The 22,458-nt window shown below is 40.6% G+C and overlaps 1 protein-coding gene across 1 annotated transcript; it reads right to left on the bottom strand.

Annotated features, from left to right (window-relative positions):
• Positions 1–14,758: 14,758 nt before the first annotated feature.
• On the bottom strand, positions 14,759–17,534 carry LOC149257827 (uncharacterized). Its single transcript, XM_089388652.1, has 3 exons — positions 17,370–17,534; positions 15,079–16,182; positions 14,759–14,905 (listed from the first exon to the last, which is right to left on the bottom strand). The coding sequence occupies exons 1-3, from the start codon at positions 17,532–17,534 to the stop codon at positions 14,759–14,761; spliced, it is 1,416 nt and encodes a 471-aa protein (XP_089244778.1).
• Positions 17,535–22,458: the final 4,924 nt, after the last annotated feature.

Here is a 22,458-nt window from a genome sequence, read left to right as displayed (position 1 = left end):
CACCATTCTGTAGATTTGGACTATGATTCTGAATGGGATACTGGCTGGTAACCGGGGTCTGCCTAGTTGATTCCAATCAAAGGATACAACTAGGTTGCTTGGTGGTGGGACCGAATACACGGCTGGATACGACCCTGACGATGTTCCTTCCTGCGATAAAGGAATGGGCGCATTGCCTTGATGCTCATCAGAGTCTGTGTTGATGAAAAGAATATGGACGGTGTCATCCTTATCCTCTTCAGTGAGGGTGTCGTTTGAAGATGGGTCTTCAATGACAGAGTCATTTGAGGATGAAACCTCTGAAGGAAGAACCGGGTCAACTGCCGTTTCGACCTTTAGACTTTCATCTGGTCTGGATTCAGCAGGTTCATTCTCAATGACCGACACTTCAGCTGACCACTTGAGCGGGCCAGCTGGATTTTCAACTATCGAGGGATTAGGCACGAGTTTTTGGTATCCAGGAGGAAGTCGTAACGGTGATACCGGACGATCTTCCAAAACTCTCTTCGCCTCATCTAAGAATGGACATCGGTGGATGGCGTGATCGCCTTCACACAGCATACAGGGTGATCTTGGTTTCCCTCTTCGTCCTTCACTCTTGCTAGTTGACGGACTGCAATCAACATGACTACCAGAGGTTGATGCTATCGGATTGTGCAACCTTGGGGACCAGTCCCTTAGTATCCGGGGAATACAAGGACAATCACGATGGAAGTGGGTCCCTTTGCAAATGACACATGGCGATTTAGGCCCGGTCGGTGCAGTGTGTGGATTTTTGTCAGATGTCTTTTGCTTGCCCCCAGTCGCCTTCGCCATAGGCCCCTTCTGCTTCTTTTCTCTCTTCTTCTTTTCTTTCTTCTCCATGGGAGGCTGACTTTTGCCGGCTCTACCTTGCGAAGATGAAGGATCAGAGGAAGTATTGTAAGAAGTGGAAGGCTGGTGGGTAGTTCTAGACTGGTCTGACTGTTGATTCGACTGCTCAGGATTAGTGGCGATCTGCACTACATTAGTTGAAAAGAGCCATACGGGTAGGCCAATTGTCAATCCTGGAAGTGACAATGTGGCCATATGAGGCGCACCAACATCTCCCCAAGAGGAGAAGGGATTGGGACTTCCGCCAAGGTTACTTCCTTGGTTGGTGGGCTCCATACTTTTCAACTGAAAGATCAACGTGGGAATAACAGGTGATTATGTTCCGATTTAAAATAAATTTTATTAACGACGCTTTAGACACAACTTTGCTTTTTCATGTTTTAAGAGTTGAGAAAAAGCTAAAGATGACTCTAGTCTCCTTCGATGTTTTAACGAGCCCGAAGTGACAAATGCTCGGATGGACTTTTTCAGTTATAGAGTTTGAAAAATGCCAAAAGAAACTACTCTGGAGTTCTAGGCAGAGGGTGTGCCAAACTTTTCGCGAAACCACAGAATACGTTTTACGGTACGGGTGGTCGAACTTCGTGAATGCTGTGTTCACTGCATCGCGATCAGTAGGGCGGCCGACACGGCTTCCTATGGATAAAGGCTTTGTTCCTATAGGGGTCTCCCAATATATACGCGACGGTACGTGGGAGCACAAGTCCGTATTAGTGCCACCGACTCTCAGGAGGAATCACCCACCTTCGTAGAGATCGACAGTCACTATGTTTAACGACGCCGGAACACGTCTCTACCTAGACCTCTATGTGTTTGCGTTATGTTACAAAGCGTTGTTATGTAAATTGGATTTATTTTAATGTTGATCTTGCTTAGCAGTTTGCCTTTAAGGATCACCACGAGATGTATGTAACAAATTCCTGAATGCAGTCTAAGATGAGAAGCAAACTTTTCAATCTTTCAACTTTGAAAACCTTAACTACTGAGGGAAAAGAAAGGCAAATCTTTTCACACAGATCATAGAGCACACACTAAATGCAAATTTTTCCTAAATCGTCAAGCAAACAGTCAAATGCAAAATGCACAATGCATGTATTTTCTTTTCCCTTTCTTGATGTAGATGGGTTACAAAAAGAAAGTTGTTATATAACTTTGATTTCGATTTAAAGTGAAAACAAACAAGCTTGTCCAAAATCAAAAGACACCTTAAGATTTACTTGCTTAATCACTGGAAATGCATGAAATCAAACCATAATGACGAAAGTAAAATGACTAATCAGCTATGGACAGCAAACAAGCTAACTCTTTAGACCAGCAAAATGCCTAACACAGGTTCAGATCTAAGAGGCCAAAAGCAAGACTAGTTTACTCTTCGTTATGGGAAATTGTAAATGAGTAAGAAATACAAAAGAACAAGTACAATTTCGTTATATAACAGAGGCAGAATGATGGCAAGTAAGGCTGGTTTCAGAACTGGTACAAGACTGGTAACTGGCTGCCAAATCTATAGTGAAAACAGGCAAGAGAAAGGGAGGAAACCCCAACTGCACAAGGAAAAATTGGGCCAACGCAGGTGCTGCACAGCCAGTCTGGCTCTCAGCACAGGTAGCCCCTTCGGGACCTGCGTTGCAAAGCAGGTAGCCTGTGTACTACTTGCTTTGGAAAACGAAAGTTGCGTTTTCACAGTTTCCGGGTCACAATTTTCTCAAAAATGCACAGTTTTTGCTCAAATCAGAAGCAATCAGTCAAGCACACTCAAAGGGATGATTAGGAGGATGAAAAGCTATCACTAAGAGCTTACAAGGATCCTTGTAGATCAGCTCTTCAAATCATGAACATGCTCAGAAATGAGTTAGAGTAGCTGCCCTCTACTTCGCTTTTGATATAGTCAAAAGCTTTTCGATTTGGTACTCTTTCGTTCAGGAAATGAATAGCAAAATACTACAAACAATCAAACAGATACGATCCCCAGTGGAGTCGCCAGTTTGTTGTAGGGAAAAGTATCCGACTCGGATGACCCTATCCCACTCTAAGGGTGATAGTACCTCAGCAACAACTGTAAAGAAAACTACTTAAGGTTTACTTCTTTATGAAAGCAAAAGAGAGTGGATAAATGCACTAACCGTTGCCTTGCTCTTAATGTCGAATCCAAACTCTTCTCTATGGCCGCTTGCTCCCAGCTCTTTGCTCTTTTGCCGGCCCAGCTACAATGAGATCCTGCAAAATGACAAAGAAGGAGACTACAAGAGGCATGCAATCATAACTGATTCACGGATTAGCATAAACCAAATATACAATTATCACAAAACATCATTGGAACAAATGCATATAGAAGAACCTCAATAGCTTTTATTAATGAAGAAGTAAAGGTTCTGAGAGTGTTACAACCATTGAAGGTCCTAATCCAGCAACACCTCCCAGCAGAAAGAATTTCTCCTCTTCACCTCCCTCAAGCAATCACCCAATAGCTCTATAGTGAAACCAACAGCATAGCATTACTTTGCACAAAATTCCAGCCTCCTGAGCTCATAGGAGAGAGCTCAATATATAGATGAATTGAGAAAGGATGAGTCGGCTTGCAACTGATGTGTAGCTGCCTTGTGTCCTCTCTCTCTTCAGTTAATCTTTAGTTGATCTTCAGTTCTTGAGTCCACTTGGAGAACCTTGCTTCCACTTGGAGAAACAGAGCCTCTGACTCATCACAAGGCGAAATCCCTGATCCAAGTGTCATTTTTGGAGCAATGACTCAGTGTGCCACTTGTCCCATCTCGCTCAGCGCAGGTGGCCTTTGTTCCACTTGCTTTGCAACGCAGGTACACCATGGAGGATCTGAGTTTCAGCGCAGAAGCCTAGTGGAGCACCTGCTTTGATTTCAGGATTGCTTGTTTTTGAGTGTTTTCAGGTGGAGAACTGATCTGAGAGCTGTTGGTTTGCTGACCTTGTTCCTCTAGAGGTAGGAACATCATGTTTAGGGAACTTTGGATCCCTTGGATTATTGACAATTCATGCCTGTTGCTGTAAGGCACAAAATTGTCTATAACAGGTAGATTGGCCCAGGTTCCTCCCACTTAGTTGTTGGCTTGTGAAGGCCAAAGGTCGCCCTTCCTGCATTAAGACCGCCCCAATACCGGTCCCCAAAGCATCACATTCAATGACAAAGGATTTGGTGAAGTCAGGTAGTGCTAAGACTGGAGTTGAACACATGGCGTTTTTGAGAGCGGTAAATTCCTGTTGTGCTTCCTCATTCCAGAAGAAGGAATTTTTCTTTAGGAGTTGAGTGAGGGGTTTCACTATGCAGCTATAGTTGCGGATAAATTTACGATAATAGCCTGTGAGACCCAAAAATCCTCTCAAGCTCTTCAAGGTCTTAGGTTGAGGCCATTCTTGCATTGCCTGGATCTTTTTGGGGTCCACCTTGACACCTTCACGCCCCACAATGTGGCCCAAATACTCAACTTCTTCCATGCCAAACGAACACTTGGACATCTTGACAAATAATTTATGCTTGCGGAGCAGGTGTAAGAGTAGATCTACATGCTGAAGATGTGCAGCCCAAGTGCCACTATAGATGAGGATGTCATCGAAGAAGACAAGGACAAATTTCCTGAGATATGGTTTGAGAATGTGATTCATAAGGCTTTGAAAAGTAGATGGGGCATTACAAAGACCAAATGGCATGACCAGGAACTCATAATGGCCTTCATGGGTTCAGAAAGCAGTCTTGGGAATGTCGACTTCCTTCATACGAATTTGGTGGTAGCCTGAGCGAAGATCCAGCTTAGTGAAGAATTGAGCCCCATTGAGTTCATCCAGCAAATCGTCAACCATCGGAATGGGAAATTTATCTTTGACTGTCAACTTATTGAGGGCCCTGAAGTCGGGACACATCCGCCACTCCCCATCTTTCTTGAGCACCATGACCACTGGGGATGAATAAGGACTAATGCTGGGATGGATGACACCTGCTTCCAAAAGTTCCTTGATGATTTTTTCTATTTCATCCTTTTGGGTGAACGGATATCTGTATGGCCGCACATTTGGGGGTTGGGCGCCTGGAACCAAGGTGATGCTATGATCATGTTCCCCTCGCGAGGGTGGAAGCTCATGAGGCTTGTCAAAGATCGACAGATGGTTATTTAAAATCTGTTGCATCTCAGGATGAATTGGCAGAGACTTGGTTTCAACGACCTGGATGGCATTAAATTGAGCTACCACTCCATGATTGCCCTTTTTTAACAATTTTTCCATCCGATGCGAGCTGATGATAGAGGGGGCTCCCACCTGGAGTCCACGGAGGGTATGTGTGTAGTTGTTCTGCTTAAAACTCATATATAACTCCTGAAAATCCATTGTGATTGGCCCAAGAGTGCGGAGCCATTCAGCGCCGAGGACAATGTTGCAACCCCCCATGTGTATGGCAAACATGTGGGTTTTCAATTGATAATCCCCCATTTGAAGTTTGACATTTTCACAGCGGCCTTCACATTTCATTGTGCCCCCATCCGCAATTTGGACTTGGAAGTTAGAAACTGCTCGTACAAAACAATGCACTGCCTCTACGATTTTTTGATGGATGAAATTATGGGTACTTCCACTATCAATCGAGACTACTACTAGGTGATGTTTAAGAAAATCCCTGATTTTGAGAGTTTGAGGGGAAGAAATCCCTGCCAACGAATGCAGCGAAATAACTGGTTCGTCCGAGACATTCTCCTTTGGGTTGTCTTCTTCTAGCGCCTCATGTTCCTCAAGTGGTGGATCTTCCTCTGTTGAGCTGTAATCAGTGGCATCTATTTGAAAAGATTTGGGCTCCTTGCATTTATGACCTGGGGAGTATTTTTCATCACAGTAGTAACATAGTCCTTGCTTCCTTCTTTCAGCCATTTCCGCAGGTGACACCTTTTGGACCTTAAGTGTTTGAGTCGTGTTGTGAGCCTGTGGGGGACGACCTTTAGCGGGGAAATTTGGGCGACTGTATTGGGCTGCTAATGCACGTTCCATGTTACGGGCTACCTTGCAAGCCTCTGTCCAAGTGGGAGGGTGGTGCAGTAAGACTTGAGCTTTGATGGCTTCTTTAAGACTGTTGATAAAACATTCCGTGTAGAACACATTTGAGAGACCCCAAGTGTGGAAGGCTAAGGCTTCAAAAGCTGTAATATATTCATCCACTGTACCTGTCTGTCGGAGCTTAGTAAGACGACCCAAAAAAGAGTCCTCCTGTTCAAAGCGGTCTCGAAGAGATTTGGTAAATTGGGTCCAAGTCTTAAAAGGTCCATTGCAACGTTGATGCCATTCCCACCATTGCCACCGTTCATTGTCCAAGTACATGCTCCCCAACATAAGCTTAGTCACATCATCTAAGATATGATTCAGTTTGAAATACTGCTCCATTTGTGCTATCCATGCGGACGGGTGAGAACCGTCAAATTTATGCATATCCAACTTGGGAGGTCGCTGACTGGGTGGTGGGTGGGTGTGCCAGACGTGAGGAGAGTGGCTAGACTCACCCTCATTGTATTCATTGTCATTATAATCCTCCTCGTGGGCTTTCTCCTTGCCCTTCGGGATTAATTACTGGACCTAGAGAGATAGTCCGGTAAGCTGCTTATTGATGGATTGGATGGATTCTTCAAGTTTTTCCATTCTTTCATTGGCCATTGCTCGAGCTCTAGTTTCTACCATACACCAACCTGATGAAAAATTGGGACCGCCTAAAAATTTTCACTAATAATTGAATGGTACCACCGTGCTCAGCTCGTCGTCCTGATTCTGATGGGCTAGATCACCAATAAGTGCCCTAACGGAGTTTTACTCCTTCCTGATCAATACTGCAGTCGCCAAATCCTCAAAATGTCAATGCGGCCAAAAGTCCTGCGAAAATTATACCTCAGTATAGGAACCCTTCACAACAACTCCGATCTGGTGGATCTGAGAGATCTAAATGGCAGATCGGATAGCTCTGGGCGACGGAACAAACTGCTGCTACGGATCGGCTGGCTCTAATAGATCGGAATGACTGATCTGTGAACTCGAGACTGCGGGACTGATGTCGGCTGCTACTGCACCCCGTTGCACCAGCGGATCTGGAATAGATGATGTGCGATCCCCCGATAGAAAAGGGAACTATGGTCTTGAGGAGTGTCAGGTGCTACAAATCGCAATATACGTAAGGGTCTGGCAGTAGTACTCGGCCCAATGTTTCAGGGCTCTAACTAAGGAGGATCGACTGTACCCTTAGCCGTACAACCCGACTACCCTATCGTACGGGCGAGTAATCTCTCCGAGTGCTGTTCTCGGTGTACTGTAGCCACAAGACGTCGACGGTTTATCTATGGCGAGGTTTCAAGGGAGCCTAGGGGCTTCCGATATACCCAGAGGGTACGTGGAAGACAGTCCGTGCGCGGTTCTGTCTAATGCGCTACTACTCGAAGGGGTACCCACAGGGGTTACAAGGGAGTCCAACAGACGTGACCACCTCTTGTATTTCCTGCGTGCATGCCTCCCCAAATCCGCAGGTTTATGCGCTCAACGACAGATCCCGTGGTTTAAAGACGCCGGAACACGTCTCTAGCCAAATTTTTTTTTTGCTAAGAATTGGAGATCCCACCGGCCCTGGAAAGTGCTCTGATACCACTTGTTATGCTCTTAACCTGCAAAATGATACCCAATACAGAATATGCGAAGAAAAGATACCCAGAACACAGAATAGCAATGATTTTATTATTCAGAGAGTAATGTTCACTTGCCTCTTCGAGGGGGCAACCTCCAATAGAGCAGAGCTCGATTACAAAATAAGACACGATACTCCTTGTAGGGAGTCTCTATCCTTTATATATGACTCATACATGCAATACCATGGGCCAATACCCTGGGTTTTATTAATACCATCTATCTAATACTACGACCCATTTGCAACTAACTATGGTCCTGTCATTAATTGCGGGTTAACCACTTACAAATATTAATATGGGCTTTATTGACTCTTGACTATGACGTGATCCCATGACATAAATAAGGGGGTTAGGGTGGGACCCTAACAAATCCTCTCCACGAATTTGGCTGCCAAGTGCTCATTTCAACCCTTGATTTTGTCTCCAAATTGACCAAAAAGACTACACAAAGCACACATTAGACTTGTTGGCATAATTACTAACCCAATTCACTCTATTAGCATAAATAAAATAAAAAACATGCAATAAACTAATGAGAATGGTGGATTAAGTCAAATTAGGAGGTTGAATGAGCCCAAATAATTATCCATTTTTGGGGCTCATCAGGAGGCACGAGAGAGGGAGCAGGATTTATACCCTCGACCTATAACCTAGCGACCCAAGTCTTCTTGAGGAATGTAGGCCTCCTTAAATACTATGAGGACGCTACATCCCAAAAGGGGCACTCTGGGTTATTGGAAAAATTGATCTGTCGGTGGGATGCCCACCAACTGGCTTTCCATGTTGGTCTTAACATGTGGTATGGGCCCACTGAGGAGGACATATATTTCATCACTAGCCTATTAAGGAGAGGTGAGGATTTTCCCCAATTCCCTCATGTCCACCCTTGTCTACTCTTAGGTATATTTTGGAGATCATGTAGTGCATTGAATAGATTTTCAAATGTCTAGTGGACAACTACGCATCACTTATTTTGGTGCAGAGGAGTTTAGGTGCCTCTCACTATTAGTTAGTATCATTGTACACTATACTAGTGATGTGAAGTGCATTAGTTGTCCTATTTTGTTTCATGTTGATCCTTTGGTGCAGAGGCCACGATGTATCAGATGGTCTGCCATTTTTTGTAGTAGTTTTGTATGGATTTAGATAGGTATCGTGCTATGATACATAGGAGGGCGAACTCCCCTTTTGCATCAGATATTTTTTGTTTATTTTTTGGGAGGTTTCCGAAGACAAGGCCTACTTTTGACCATCTCCCTCCTAGGTCGATCCATATGGTGTAGATGCACATGTGGGGTGAGATGATGCCCAAGAGGGGCTTGCCAAAGTATCCGACTAGGATTTCCACTAAGGGACCGGGGCTACTAGACAATGTGGATGACCACACGTTTATCTTGGTGTCATGTCCTTATGCAGGGATGGATTGGCGAAAGTCCGCCAACATCCTCTTCAAAACGGATGAGCCTGCAGATAATAGAGGTAATATTATTGTTTTCAATAAATTAATATACTTTCATTTTATTGTCTTAATTATTTAGAATAAAATTTATTCTAGCATGTTCTTTAACTTTTTGTATTAATTTATTTAATGAAATTGTCTAATTATTGTTGTGTACTATATATTTTGTAGACATCGGTAGTTTCGTTGGGGACATGCCTCCTCCCCCATCAAAGGGAGATGTAGAGATGGTCGAGGCCACGAAGGGTGAAGCACATCCTCAAATGAAAGTGGGCACGGGCATGCGAGTGTGTAGGGATGGTGTCATATTTAAGATGGAGTACTGTGACCGTCTCTCTAGAATTTTGGTCAAGGAGTGAGTATGCCCTATGACAACTCGAGACATCAGGGAAGATCCTAGGATCATGGAGATCTTGAGGGACTGTCTGTGTGATATGATGAGTCTGATGCATCATATCATCGGAGCTACCAAGATACTGGTAGTGAGGAGGGGTCATAGGCATGCAAAAAATGCACATGAATCTTCACCCATTACCACCCCATCAGATCATGTTGATCAGGATGATGATCCTTCTGGTGATTAGGGTGGTGATCCTTTAGATAAACAGTCTTCACCTAGACTTATTATGGCCTCATCGAATCGTGATCAGTCCAGTGTTGTTGGTCCTTCTACTAGTACTTCACCTCCTCGTCATTCACCTCATGATCACCCACTACCTCATGTTTCTCTTCATCGGAGAGCAGACTAGCCACCTTCTCCTCCACCTCATAGTTTGACTATTGAGGTAGTTAACCATCCATTGTCTTCTATTATAGACAAAATTACCCCTACTATAGTTGTAGCGTCTTCTGCTACAAACCAGGCTACCACTACTACTGTTGTATCTAATATTTCACTTGATGAAGTTTTTTGACTCATATATATATATATATATATATATATATATATATATATATCTATATATATATATATATATATATATATATATATATATATATATATATATATATATATATATATATATATATATATATATATATATATATATATATATATATATATAGTGCATTTTTTTTGTTCATGTTGATGTACTTAATTTATATGTTGGTGTTGATGTGTATATTGTTAGGTCATGTTAGATATGTTCACTTAATGTGCTTGCAGATAGATGTGTATGTGATAGCAGTTATTTTACATTAAATGTATATTTGAGGATGTTTATGGTGATGATGTTAGATTACAATGCTTGTGTTTTGTTAGATGTGATCATGATGATGATGCCCTATTAGATTATTAGATTTGTGTGCTAGCTAATGATGTTTATATAATTAAGTGATGTTACTAATTTGAATGTGTATTTTAGATTATGTTCATGTTTGTTAAATGGTTACCATCATGATGTTTATTTGTATGAAATGATATTTATTATAGATTATGTATTGGTGAAATTATATCAGAATTTTATATATGAAATTACATGTAAAATGACTTGATTTAAAAAAATGCAATGATATTTTTATAAATTACCAAGTTTAATATGGTTGAAACTATCACTGTAAAATTACCATAAATATTTGTCTATTTCTTATATAGTTCATACATATTCATTCTAACCTAATTTATAAAATATTTCAATACTCACAAGGAATAAATAATTAAAGGTAAAATAATTTAATAATAATAAGAAGAAAATGTGTAACTCATTCAATTTTTAATATTAAATAATAATAATAATAATAATAAATTATTCAAAAATACAATTTAAACAACAAAAAATTATACATGGTCTATATAGAGATAGAAAACCATTATAGATCCATCTTAATCACATATTTATGAAGCACTAAAAGAGATTAAATATTTTAATATGTACATCTTTTTTCAAGTTTTGCATTCTAAAAAGAGATTTTCATATAATGAGATTTGATCCCTCTCGGCTCCTGGTAGATCCATTGTTAAGAGGGATCTATACTAGTTTATAAAATTCAATATATTGTTAAATTTAAAAACTTAAGTCATAATTTTTTATAACTAATTTAGATTTAATATAACTTAAAAATATATATTTTAATAAAATTTATGTATCACTAAAGTTATGAGAGTTTCAAACAATTTAAATTTAATATTTATAACATCTCTTACAACTTTAAATTAGAAATTTCTCTCTTGAAAGAGGAGGAAGAAATGTAAAATAAGGCTTGTGAAGTTACTTGTAGTTGGGGATTTTATCTATTGGAAGTTCTCCCTTAAAGAGGCAAGTGGAATATTTTCTAGTAATAGAGATATAAAATTTTGGTGTTAATTTGGTTCTTTATTTGTTATTGTGCTTTAAATTTATCATTTTTTAATAATAAATATGAGTTAAATAATAAAAAAATCATGCTATATTAGATATAACTTTTTGACAAATAATATATTTGATTAGTTCTTAATGAAGAAATCAAGAAATATTATTTTTTCCACATATTATGAGATAGTCATTGAAGTTTATGTTCTCACATGTTTCCTAGATAATAAATCTAATAAATCATGTTTACATTGATAAAGACATGTCTACTTTAAATACTTTACTTATAAATATATACAAATAGATATTTATTTTACATAATCTAAATAGGAAAGAAAAATGCATCACCAAATCTATCAGAAAGTCAAGCAAATGCCTCTTAATCACCATCACACTATGAACCATTTAATTCTTAGCCATAAAATATTTATTAATTCAAATTTTATTTATAACTACCATTGAAAAGAAAAATCAAAACTCTTCCATTTTTTTTTCTTAATTAGACTATTTCTATATTAAAACCAATGTATTTTATAGCAGGGCCTCAGCCTTGATATTTCTAGCCAATACCATGGCATTCTAGCATACACATATGACAAATTTGCAGTTGACTTGCATGTTTTTGGTTCGATTGGGAACTGACTCAGGTTTGCGCGTGCCTCGGCCATACCATGAGTGCGCCTGACGCTTACACTGACCAATCGATGAAAGGGAATGTTTCAAGCTGTCTTCCTGACCATATTTGCGCTGCCAGCTATGGGCGTTCTCCAGCTCAGAAGTGGGCCTGTGTGAACACAGGAGGACCGACCTCATTGATGTGCGTGGCCAGTTTCGAGCCATAGTGAGAGGAGCTGGACATTGGCGGTAACCAATGGCACCTGTAGGTGACCCTTTGCCTGTCATCACCATCCTTATCTTGCTAGCTTTCCGATCAACGCCTCTCTGCCTGGATTGAATAGTCCTGTTGCACCAGAGCGATGCATTCCTTCTGTAGTTGTTCATCATTTGTATCACTGAGAGGGCCTGAGAAATTGTAAATCTGCTGATTGACCCCCTGGTTGGCCATTCTGTCTGCCACTTTGTTGGCTATGCGCCTTATGTGCCTGAATGTGATGCTTCGGGGTATCCACAGCCTTTCCTCCATTTTCTCCAATCTACTGAGTAATCTCCAACTTGTGGCTGTTTTAGAAGCTGGGGAGCCTGCCTGGATTCTGATGACCGCTGCTATTATTATGAGGGAGTCTCCTTCAACCTCAAGAGGATACAAGTTTTCTTGCTCTGCTATGCAGATTCCTTTCCAGATTCTTTCCAGCTCCGCTGCATTGTTGGTGTCGATGCCAATATTGCCATGATAAATGTGTCTGATTGTGCCCATTTCATCTCTGAAGACCCCTCTGTAACCAGCTGGTTCGGGGTTTCCCTTAGCCACGCCATCAAAGTTTAATTTGAACGAACTGGGAGTAGGGGGAAACCAAAATAGAGGAGAGGGAGAGCTGGAAGGGGAACAAGGGTTGTATTGGACCGGAGAGGAAAAGTCCATGTTCCAGGCCTTTAAGATGAAGCGTTCCTGAGGGAGTTTTGGCAGGTCCGCAGGTTGCCATTGTCTTGATGCCAGAGTCTCTCGGAGATTGTGCTGGAGGAGAAGCCATAGAGTGTCGATGGGTTTGCTGGAGTTGTTGAAGACTCTATTGTTTCTCTCTTTCCATAATATCCAGTAAGAGAAACCTAGGATGAGGTTCCACAGCGAGTTTAACAGAGAGCTTTGGAAGGGATGCCTTGGCCAGTTTCTGATGGTTTCTGCAATATCTCCTTGTCTTCTGCCAGATCTTCTGTTGCAGTTATCAATTTTCTCCCATAGTTGAGTGGCAAGAGGACAGGTATCCATTAGATGCAAAGCTGTTTCTGCGTTGAGGTTGCAGTTAGGACATCTTGAAGGTCCTATGAATCCTCGTTTTTGCAGCTTGTCCCATGTGAGAATTCATTGTTTGCCTAGCAGCCATAAGAATGTGGAGACCTTGGGCCATATGCCTGGTTGCCATACTTGGTCCCAGAGTTTGTCTTTGTTTGCCTGCGTGGGTGTGTAGCGTAGATGATGTGCTTCCTTCGTGGTAAACATACCTTTAGGCGTGTGACCCCAGCGAAGCTTGTCCTGTTGATCAGATTGCTTGATTTTCCTTTGATTCAGCTCCTGCTCTATCTCTGTGTAGGATTCTCCTTGCCAGTTGGCCTGCCAAGTGCTTGCTGATTTCCAGCAATGAAAATCGTGAGATGTTTGTTGTTGCCAGAATTGATGAACGTTGATAAGATCAGCGTGATGCATATGAGCCTGCCACCTTGGCTTGTGAAAGAGAGACGCTAGTTTTGGGAGTTGCTGCCATGAATCCTCCCAAAATCTAGCTGAGGTACCCGAGTGCACTTCCCAGAAGCTGTGTTCCTGTATGAAGGCACTGTGGAGCTTGGCAGCATTCCAGATCAGGGAGCCTGGAGTTGTAGGGCAGATTCTAATAAGATCCTTCCATTGACATCCGGGCACATATTTTGCTTGCCAAAGACGAGCCCAAGGAGTGTGTGGTTTGGAGAGCCAGTTCCACCATACTCGAGCTCCCATTGTGTTGTTACTGTGGAGGGGATCTCGCAGTCCTAACCCGCCGATTGCTTTTGGTTGACAGACTTCATTCCAATTTACCAGTGCCCATTTCCTGTTGAGACCAGAGGAGCCCCACAAAAAGTTTCTCTGCAGATTGCGGATGCTTTTAAGAACCCATTTAGGAGCAGCTAAAACAGAAAAGAGATAAAGGGGCATTGCCTAGAGAACGGTTTTTATGAGGATAAGTCTGCTGGCCATGTTGAGCGAGCGAAAAGTCCAAGAGGAGAGCCTAGATTCCAGCTTGTCTATGAGGGTTCTCCAAGAGGCATTTTTAATAGCTGAGTCCAGGAGAGGAGCTCCCAAGTATTTCGAAGGGAGCGTTGCAATGGAGTATCCCAAAATTCTTGCTATGTTTCTTTGAGTAGAGGCTGGAGTATGAAAGAAGAATAGCTGGGATTTGGCAGCATTGATAGAGGTGCCAGAGGCTTCAGAAAAAAGAGAAAGCAGATCTTTGAAGGCAGAGGCTTCTTGAGAAGAAGGGTGTCCGAAGAGCATGGTGTCATCAACAAACTGTTGGTGAGACAGAGGGTGAAGACCATGTAGAGAAATGCCTTTCAGGGTTTGAGAGGAGATAGCTGAATGGAGCAAACGGCTGAGGCCTTTAGCCATTAGAAAAAAGAGAAAAGGGGAGAGGGGGTCCCCCTGACGGATTCCACGAGAGGGGTGGAAGGGCTTGGAGGGAGAACCATTGAGCAGGATTGAGAAGCTGGGTGAAGAGATGAGATTCATGATCCATCTAGTCCAAGTTGCATTAAAGCCGAACGCCAATAACATCTGTTGTATATAAGACCAGCTGAGTTTATCAAATGCTTTTGAAAGATCAAGCTTCAGAATCATACCAGGATTTTTTAGAAGCTTCAGTGAATGAATCACTTCGTTTGAGAGAATTATGCCGTCCATTATTTGTCTCCCTTCTACATAGCCTGTCTGCTCTGGCGAGATGAGGAGAGGGAGAAGGGGTTTGAGCCTGTTGGCCAAGACTTTGGATATAAGTTTGTAGATGACGTTACATAGTGCAATAGGCCTGTATTTGTCGGGCGTGTTTGACTCGGCCCCTTTGGGAATTAGCACTAAGAAGGTGGAGTTAAGCGAAGGGAGAATCCAATGCATTGTTCGTGATTCCTCCACTAATTCCCAAACCTCTGTGCTAACCAGCTCCCAAAATTCATGAAAAAAATTAGCTGTGAACCCGTCAGGACCGGGTGCCTTACCATCTTTGATTTGAGCCATGGCTTCTTCCACTTCTTTCATTGAGATGGGTTGAAGCAGCTGTTTGTTGTGGTCCTCCGTAATTATTTTAGGGATGAGCTGTGTAATTTTTTTAATAGCCTGATCTCTGCTTTCTGGTCGTTCCTTAAGGATTTCCTGAAAGTGTTCTTGGAATTCCTTTTCCATTTCTTCATGCTTTTCTAATTTTTCCCCTTGCCTGTTGTTGATGAATGCTATATTATTATGCATCCTTCTTTGGATTGTGGATCTGTGGAAAAACTTCGTGTTTTTCTCCCCCTCCTTTAGCCAGCGAATGCGAGACTTCTGCCGCCACAGAGTTTCTTCTTGCTGTCTGCGTGTCTCAATTTCAGTCCAAAGGATCTGCTCCTGGTGCGCTCTATCTTCTGTTCGCCCTTCCATGATAATCTTCTGTTGTAAAGTGCACATTTGCTGCTCCAATTTTTTTCGCTGCTCAAATATATTGCCGAACTGGGTATGATTCCAATTTTTGAGAACCTGTTTGAGACTTTTCAATTTCTGTTGGAACTGGAACATTTTGGTTCCTTCAGAGGGTTTGAAGGTTTTCCAGGCCTCCTTAACCACTGTTTTGAAGTTGGGATTGGTGAACCAAAACGCCTCAAATCGAAAGGGTCTGTTGCTTTTTGTGCCTGGGCGTGCCCATTGTAACATAATGGGCCAGTGATCGGATCCTCCTTGAGGCACAATAGAGGCGTGAAAATCCCCTCCAAGGTGTATGGCATTGTCCGAAATAAGAAAGCGATCTAGTCTTGAGGCAATGTGCTGGGATCCGCTGCGTTTATTGGACCAAGTGTAGACTCCATTTGAGGTGTGAATGTCCATAAGATGGTTGTTTTGAATGTAATTACGGAAGCCAATACTGTCCCCTTCTAATTTCGATCTGCCGCCACTTTTTTCTTCCAGGGCTCTGATGATGTTGAAATCGCCCCCTCCAATCCATAGCGGAAATTGTCTGTTTGAATTCAGAATCGTGAGAGTGTCCAGAAGTGCCAGTTTCTGATTTAATTGTTGCGGAAAGTAAACATTTGAAAGATGACCGTGAATGTCTGTTCCTGTAAGATGGAAGGTAGCTTGGATGAAGAAATGAGATGCGTGGAAGTCTTGGAGAGTGAGAAGTTGTGGGTTCCAAATGATCGCTAGTCCCCCCGAGGCGCCTGAGGCATCCACAGTGACTGAGCTGCAGCCTGCCCAGATCTTTCTCAAAATATTTTCTAAGATGGTACTGTTGCTTTTTGTTTCTTGAAGAAAAAATATGGTGGGATTTTCTTGATGTATCACATTTGTTAACATCCTATGTTTGGAGGCACTGTTCAACCCTCTTACATTCCAGGAAAGAAGCTTCATGAGGAACTGTGGGGTTGAGATTTGTAGAACTTTGTCAGCTTAGGGAATCTCCCAGATTCCATAAGCAATTCTCCTAGGATGATAGTCCTCTGCAGGTCCGTTTTGCGCCCTCTTTTTTTTATTTCTTTTAGGATTTTCTTTCCATCCCATGGGCTTCCTGCTTGTATTCCTAAGCATTTGTTGTGTTGCGCTTTGCTGAGAACTCCTTCCAGCCTTTCGATTTCCCATGGAGGGATTGTGTTGTACTCTTTCTGTTTGCAGGCTGTCTCCAGCTTGAGTATATCTAAACCTTATAAGCTGATAATCTTTGGATATTCATCCATTTTTTAGGGAATTTTTTGATCTTCCACGAGAGTATTGTCCTGAGTGCTGAGGATTAGAGTCGCTTCCAGATCCATTGAAGAAGATTGTGCTGCAATCTCTGGTTCCGATTTCTTGTGAGCAGGGGAGATGGGAAGGCTTGAAGGATCTGAGTCAGATGATGGCTAAGGAAGATTGGGGATCCGGGAGGGAGAAGGAAGTTCAGGGTTAGCCAAGGGTGAAGCTGGAGGATTCTCAGAAGGATCGAGAGGGGTGAGAATCGAAAATCTGTTCAGGGAGTCTAGCTTTTTGGAGCTATCAGGAGCTGGGGTGGATTTCTTTGCATGGCGGCGGCGATTAGGGATTTTGGTGAAGCCTTCTGAGTCTGTGCTAAGATCATTTACAGGGGGTTTGGGTTGAGGATTGAGGGGACAATCCCTGAAGAGATGGCCATGCTCATGGCACTTTCTGCAACGAAAAGGAATGTGCTCATAATCTAAAGTTTGAATCCACTCAAAGTCGTCGTGGAAAAGACTTACCGAGTCTGCTAGAGCTTTGGTAAGGTGCATTTGGACACAGATCCGGGCGTAAGAAGTATATCTGCGAGTTTTAGTTTCCTCAGAAGCTTTGATGAAGGTCCCCAGGCTGTTGCCTATGTCCCTTAGAGTTTCCTCCTTCCAATATTCTGCAGGGAGGGAATACATTCGTATCCAGATAGGAGCCCAGCTGAAGTCCTCCTTGTCTGGATCGAATCTTTCTTTCCATTCTCTTAAGTACAGTCCAGAAGAATTGAAGAAGTATGGGCCTCCTTCAAATATGCGTGATTTGTCCTCCAGACAGTTAAAGATTGCCGTGAAGAAGCCTTTGGGGCCAAGCTACAAAGTGACTTGTCCCTTAGGCTTCCATTTTGAAGCGATCCAGCCATGCAAGGCCTTTTCAGTAGGCCAGAATCCGAGGAACTTGCCGATGAGTGCATGGTCCCTCATAAATTGAATTTCACCATTGATTCGTTGGCTGGGGAGATTGACTTTGATTCTTTCAGCCTTTTTTGGTATGCATGTGGCTGAAGTCGCCTTTGGTTGTGACTTAGGAGCTTTTTTATTCCCGCCACTATCTTTGCCCGTATCATCGCATGTAGCAGCAGTTTCTTCTTCATTGGTGGCCGGATCTGGTCCTTGATCTGTTTCTGGGAGGCTTGCTGGTTTGTGCAGAGGATCTTTTTGTTTTTTCCTGGAGTTATCAGAGGATGAGCCGATGTATGGAGGGGGGGAGGATCCCGCCCCTCCTGGGAGCGCATTCATTGAAGAACCCTCAGTCAGGGCGCCGCGGATTGAAGGTTGAAAGTTACGGGAAGCAGGGATTTCAGAATGGTGAGCAGGGGCGATTCAGATCGCATCTCTAGAGCGCACGCAGAGAATCAATCAAAACTCTTCCATTATCCCTGAAGAAAAAAAAAAATCCTCTCATGCATCCATGTAAGCCCATTTGTTTCTCTTATGGTCCATAAAAATATGTAACCAACCTTTTACACATTCACATAAGAACTCTTTTTAGTTTACATAATGTTGCAAGAACTTAAATTTAAATATAGTAAACATGATTTTACCTCTCATGTCAAGAATTTAATCTTACATATTAATGCACAATTTTTCATTGTTAAAATTCCCATAGATTTATCACTGCACAATTTATATAGATTTTGATATAAACCTGAAGAAAAAACATGTGAAATGATTAATAAACCAATAAGTATGTAACATCTAATTATACGTTCTTTCTCTTTAATTCCTTCATCTCAACCATTTTATGTCAAGTAGGGAAGAATCAACTTATTTTATCGAAATCATGGAGTGCTCTTGTGAACATTTCTAGAATAAAACTTTAATGCTATGTTTCCAAATTCCCTATTTTCACATTTTTAGGATATTCTTCTCATTTTCCTATTTGAGAAGGATTGTCACCTTGAATCCTTATTATCATAGATATTCTACACTATGTTTTAAACATTTTTTTATTTATGGAGATATGTTTCCTAGTGAAAATAAGGGAGGTTATTTTACTATATTGAAAAACTTTGACGATGATTATAGTAGGCCTTTTAGTACACATATATAAAACATATATGATTTTCCTTCATTTTTTATCACTTTGTGAGTTATTTTAGATTGATACTCACAATATCATTTGAGAAAGCAGATACTGAGTATATTTAGATTGATATCTTAAAAAATATAGTTACAAATAAGCATTCTTAATGGAGTGCTCACCTTTAATATTAAAAATGGACTTTTTCATTATCTAGAGTAGAAATGTTTTATATTAGAAATATATCTTCGAGGTCACAAAAGTACAACAAAAGAGTACAAAATTGATAACTCATGCTTATAATTTCGGTCTTTTGATCCATCCTAATGTTTATCCAAAGGCTATAGAAGAAGTATACTATAGATTAGAATTTCAAAAGTTAAACAATTATGTTTAAATTTTAATTTTAAATCTTAAATTACACAATTGGAAATGCTTAGTTTTAAGTGTAAAAAAGTTTGCACTAGAAAAACATGTAAAAACGTTTGTGAATCTTACCAATTATATAAATTCCAAAAAGACGAATAAAAAACAATATAATTAGTGAAATAAAGAAAAATAATACATAAAACATTATTATAAATGATGAAATAACACAAGTCCATATCACTGTTCATTGTCATCACCTACGATTATCTTCCTTGCTTGGCATGATAACATTGTTTTCCTCAAAAATATGTTTTGATCTAGGGTCGTGTCTTAATATGAACCACCAATCCCTATCCAACACATCTAGGTAAAAAAGCACCTGGTTGCAATGTTTGGGGAAAACATAAGGCTCCCTAGCTTCATGCCACATCTTTCTAGAGTTGATAGATATCATCCCACTATCACAATCTTCCTTTACATTATTCTGATCAAAGGTGTCCCACCACTTGCACCTAAATATAACACATTGGAACAAACATAATTCCACTTCAATGATCTCTTATATCTTTCGACGTAACCTAACATGCCCTGTAATAGGTTTTGATCACGATGGCTAGCATGACTAGATTGGTCAAAATTGACTTCCACTCCACAGGCTTGTGTTATGCATCCAACTTCGACATCCTCCATGTGATAATGATGTCTACATGGCCACATATATGGGAACAAATGCACCTATAAAAAAATGAAAAAATCACAGTGTCACGTGTCTAATAACCCGAACATAATTAAAATATAAAATATAGATGTTACAATTCAAAAGTGCATTATGAAGTTAAAAATGTACAGAAAGAGATTATTACTGAGTTTTTGCAACAAATCCCTATGTTTAGTGCATCCTCCTTAGCACGCGGGTAACGGCCAGATGCATCATATTTCTCTTTGACTTGATCAACAACCCAACTATTATGGAATGCCATTGGCATATTTTTTTTAAATAATCAAGATAAGGCACACTTATACCATTCAACTATTTGAATTATTTCTTATCATTGTCCCATTTCCTCTTCTTTTGCTCATATAATTTGACCCACGGTTGTGTCACTTCCAAATTGTAAAGAATGAATTTGTTGAAGGCTTCAATTTCAGAATTCGCTGATGAAATCAAACCAACATATATCGTACGTATGAGATCGAAATATGCATTAATTATGAAGTTCAGTGTGAATAGTTACTGTGTAGAAATTTGACAAAAGAGAAGTCACTTACTCTTTATCATGCACCATTTTCCACTCATTTGGAGAAGCTCACCTTCCCTTTTGTCTTCATCCATTTCCTCATCCCAAAGCACTGCACCTCGTGTGATCTCGATCTACTTGATGTACTCACATGAATAATAGAAAGACTCATATGATATGTACCCCTCTACCATAGACCCCACGGGTTTTTCCCCTTGTCGAACAAAACTTTTCAATTTCTCCATGTAACTCTCTAAGAAGAACATCCAACGACAAGAAACCACTCTAACTAATTTAACCTCATCTACTAGGTGAATTAGAACATGAACCTACAAGTCCATGAAACTCGTCGATAGTTCCTTCTCAAACATACAAACAATATGAGCTATCTCTTAATGCCACCATGGAATGTTAACCATATGAATCTCCTTTGATGTGATCCAAATTACAAATGTAGATAATTTACATATGGCACATCATAGGTCTTGGGCGAAGTCATGGTTCACACACCCACACATGAGAAGAGGATAATGACATTGCAAAATAAACACATAAAAAATTAATTATATTTTATCCCATTGCATAAAAATAATAAAATAATGTTTTCGACATACATACTCTTAGAAGGTTCGAATTGTCATTCTGATTTCAACCCCAACAAATGGTCTTCCATAGTGAAGCATCATCGTAGTGAAGACCCATATAAAGAAGGCACCATCATACCCATTATAACTTCCTTTTCCAAATAAAGATCATATTTTAAAAAAATCCATGGGACATCACCTTCTTTGAAAGACCAAGAGGAACCAACATCTCCTATACTTTCTTGTCTTAGCCAAGGTTTCTTTTTATTTTATGAAGAAATAATGTCTATCCTAAAATCCAATGTGTCATTTTCTTTTGATGATATGTGCCTCCATAAATAGGATGAATTTTTTTTAAATATATGCATGGGATGTAGTAAGTGGGAAACCTTAAGATGCTCCCAATATGGGAGCTCATAAAAGACCGATTTCCCTTTCATCCCAATGGGAAATTTCTCAACATAGGTGTAAATTTTTTTGGATCATTGAACATAGGCTCCCCATTTGAACCAAACATTTCTATAATATCCTTTTCCTTCTCTCTCTCATATGCTCTAAGCCATTCAGCTAGTGTCATTATTACAGGCCTTTGGGTTCTCTTTGGTTTACCATTGAAAGCGGATGTTTCTCTTATTTAAGGGTGTTCTTCTAGGAGGAATACCCTGGAGAAGTCATACACTAGCTTTCATAGGTGGTTGGAACAACTAGCCTTTAGAGAAGGTCCACAACATTTACATCCATGATACCCTTTTGTTACAAGAACTATGGAATTATTGTATAATAAAGGGCATTTTAGTGATCATGAATATCAGAAAAGTTGCAACGAATTAAATTAATATGCGAAACAATATTGTTACATATATAAGAAAATCAATAAATATGTAATTTACCAGAGAAAACTCCTACGCCTAGATAATCATGTATGGTGTAATTACATATGTTGTACAACGTGAAACTCCTCTATATTGCGATGGGTCTTGATACATCATATACATGTATCCCTTCCAATAATTCATTCAATTAATCTACCAATGGTTGTAAGTAGACATCCATATTCTTCACTTGTCTTCTACCAGGGACTATGAGAGCCAACATAAGATGTCCATTATTCACAAACAACTATGGGGGGATATTGTTATTGATCACTACTACATGCCAAAAAGAATAATTAGTGTTTTGGAGGGAATATGGGTTGATGCCATCCATGAATATGTTGAGTCGTAGAATTCGTACTTAATCCTTGAGTTTTTCAGGCCATGTATCCTCTATATGCTTCATGGCTATTGAATTTGTTGGGATTCACATATCTCCAAATCCCTTCTGTGTGAGGCATGCCATCCCTACAACATAGC

This window comes from Pinus tabuliformis, chromosome 6, assembly GCF_031772625.1.
Source record: "Pinus tabuliformis cultivar Carrire ecotype Pingquan chromosome 6, CPIR1, whole genome shotgun sequence".
Classification (NCBI taxonomy): domain Eukaryota; kingdom Viridiplantae; phylum Streptophyta; class Pinopsida; order Pinales; family Pinaceae; genus Pinus; species Pinus tabuliformis.
Note: the sequence above shows the minus strand (reverse complement) of the source record. Positions and strands in the feature narration are given on the sequence as shown.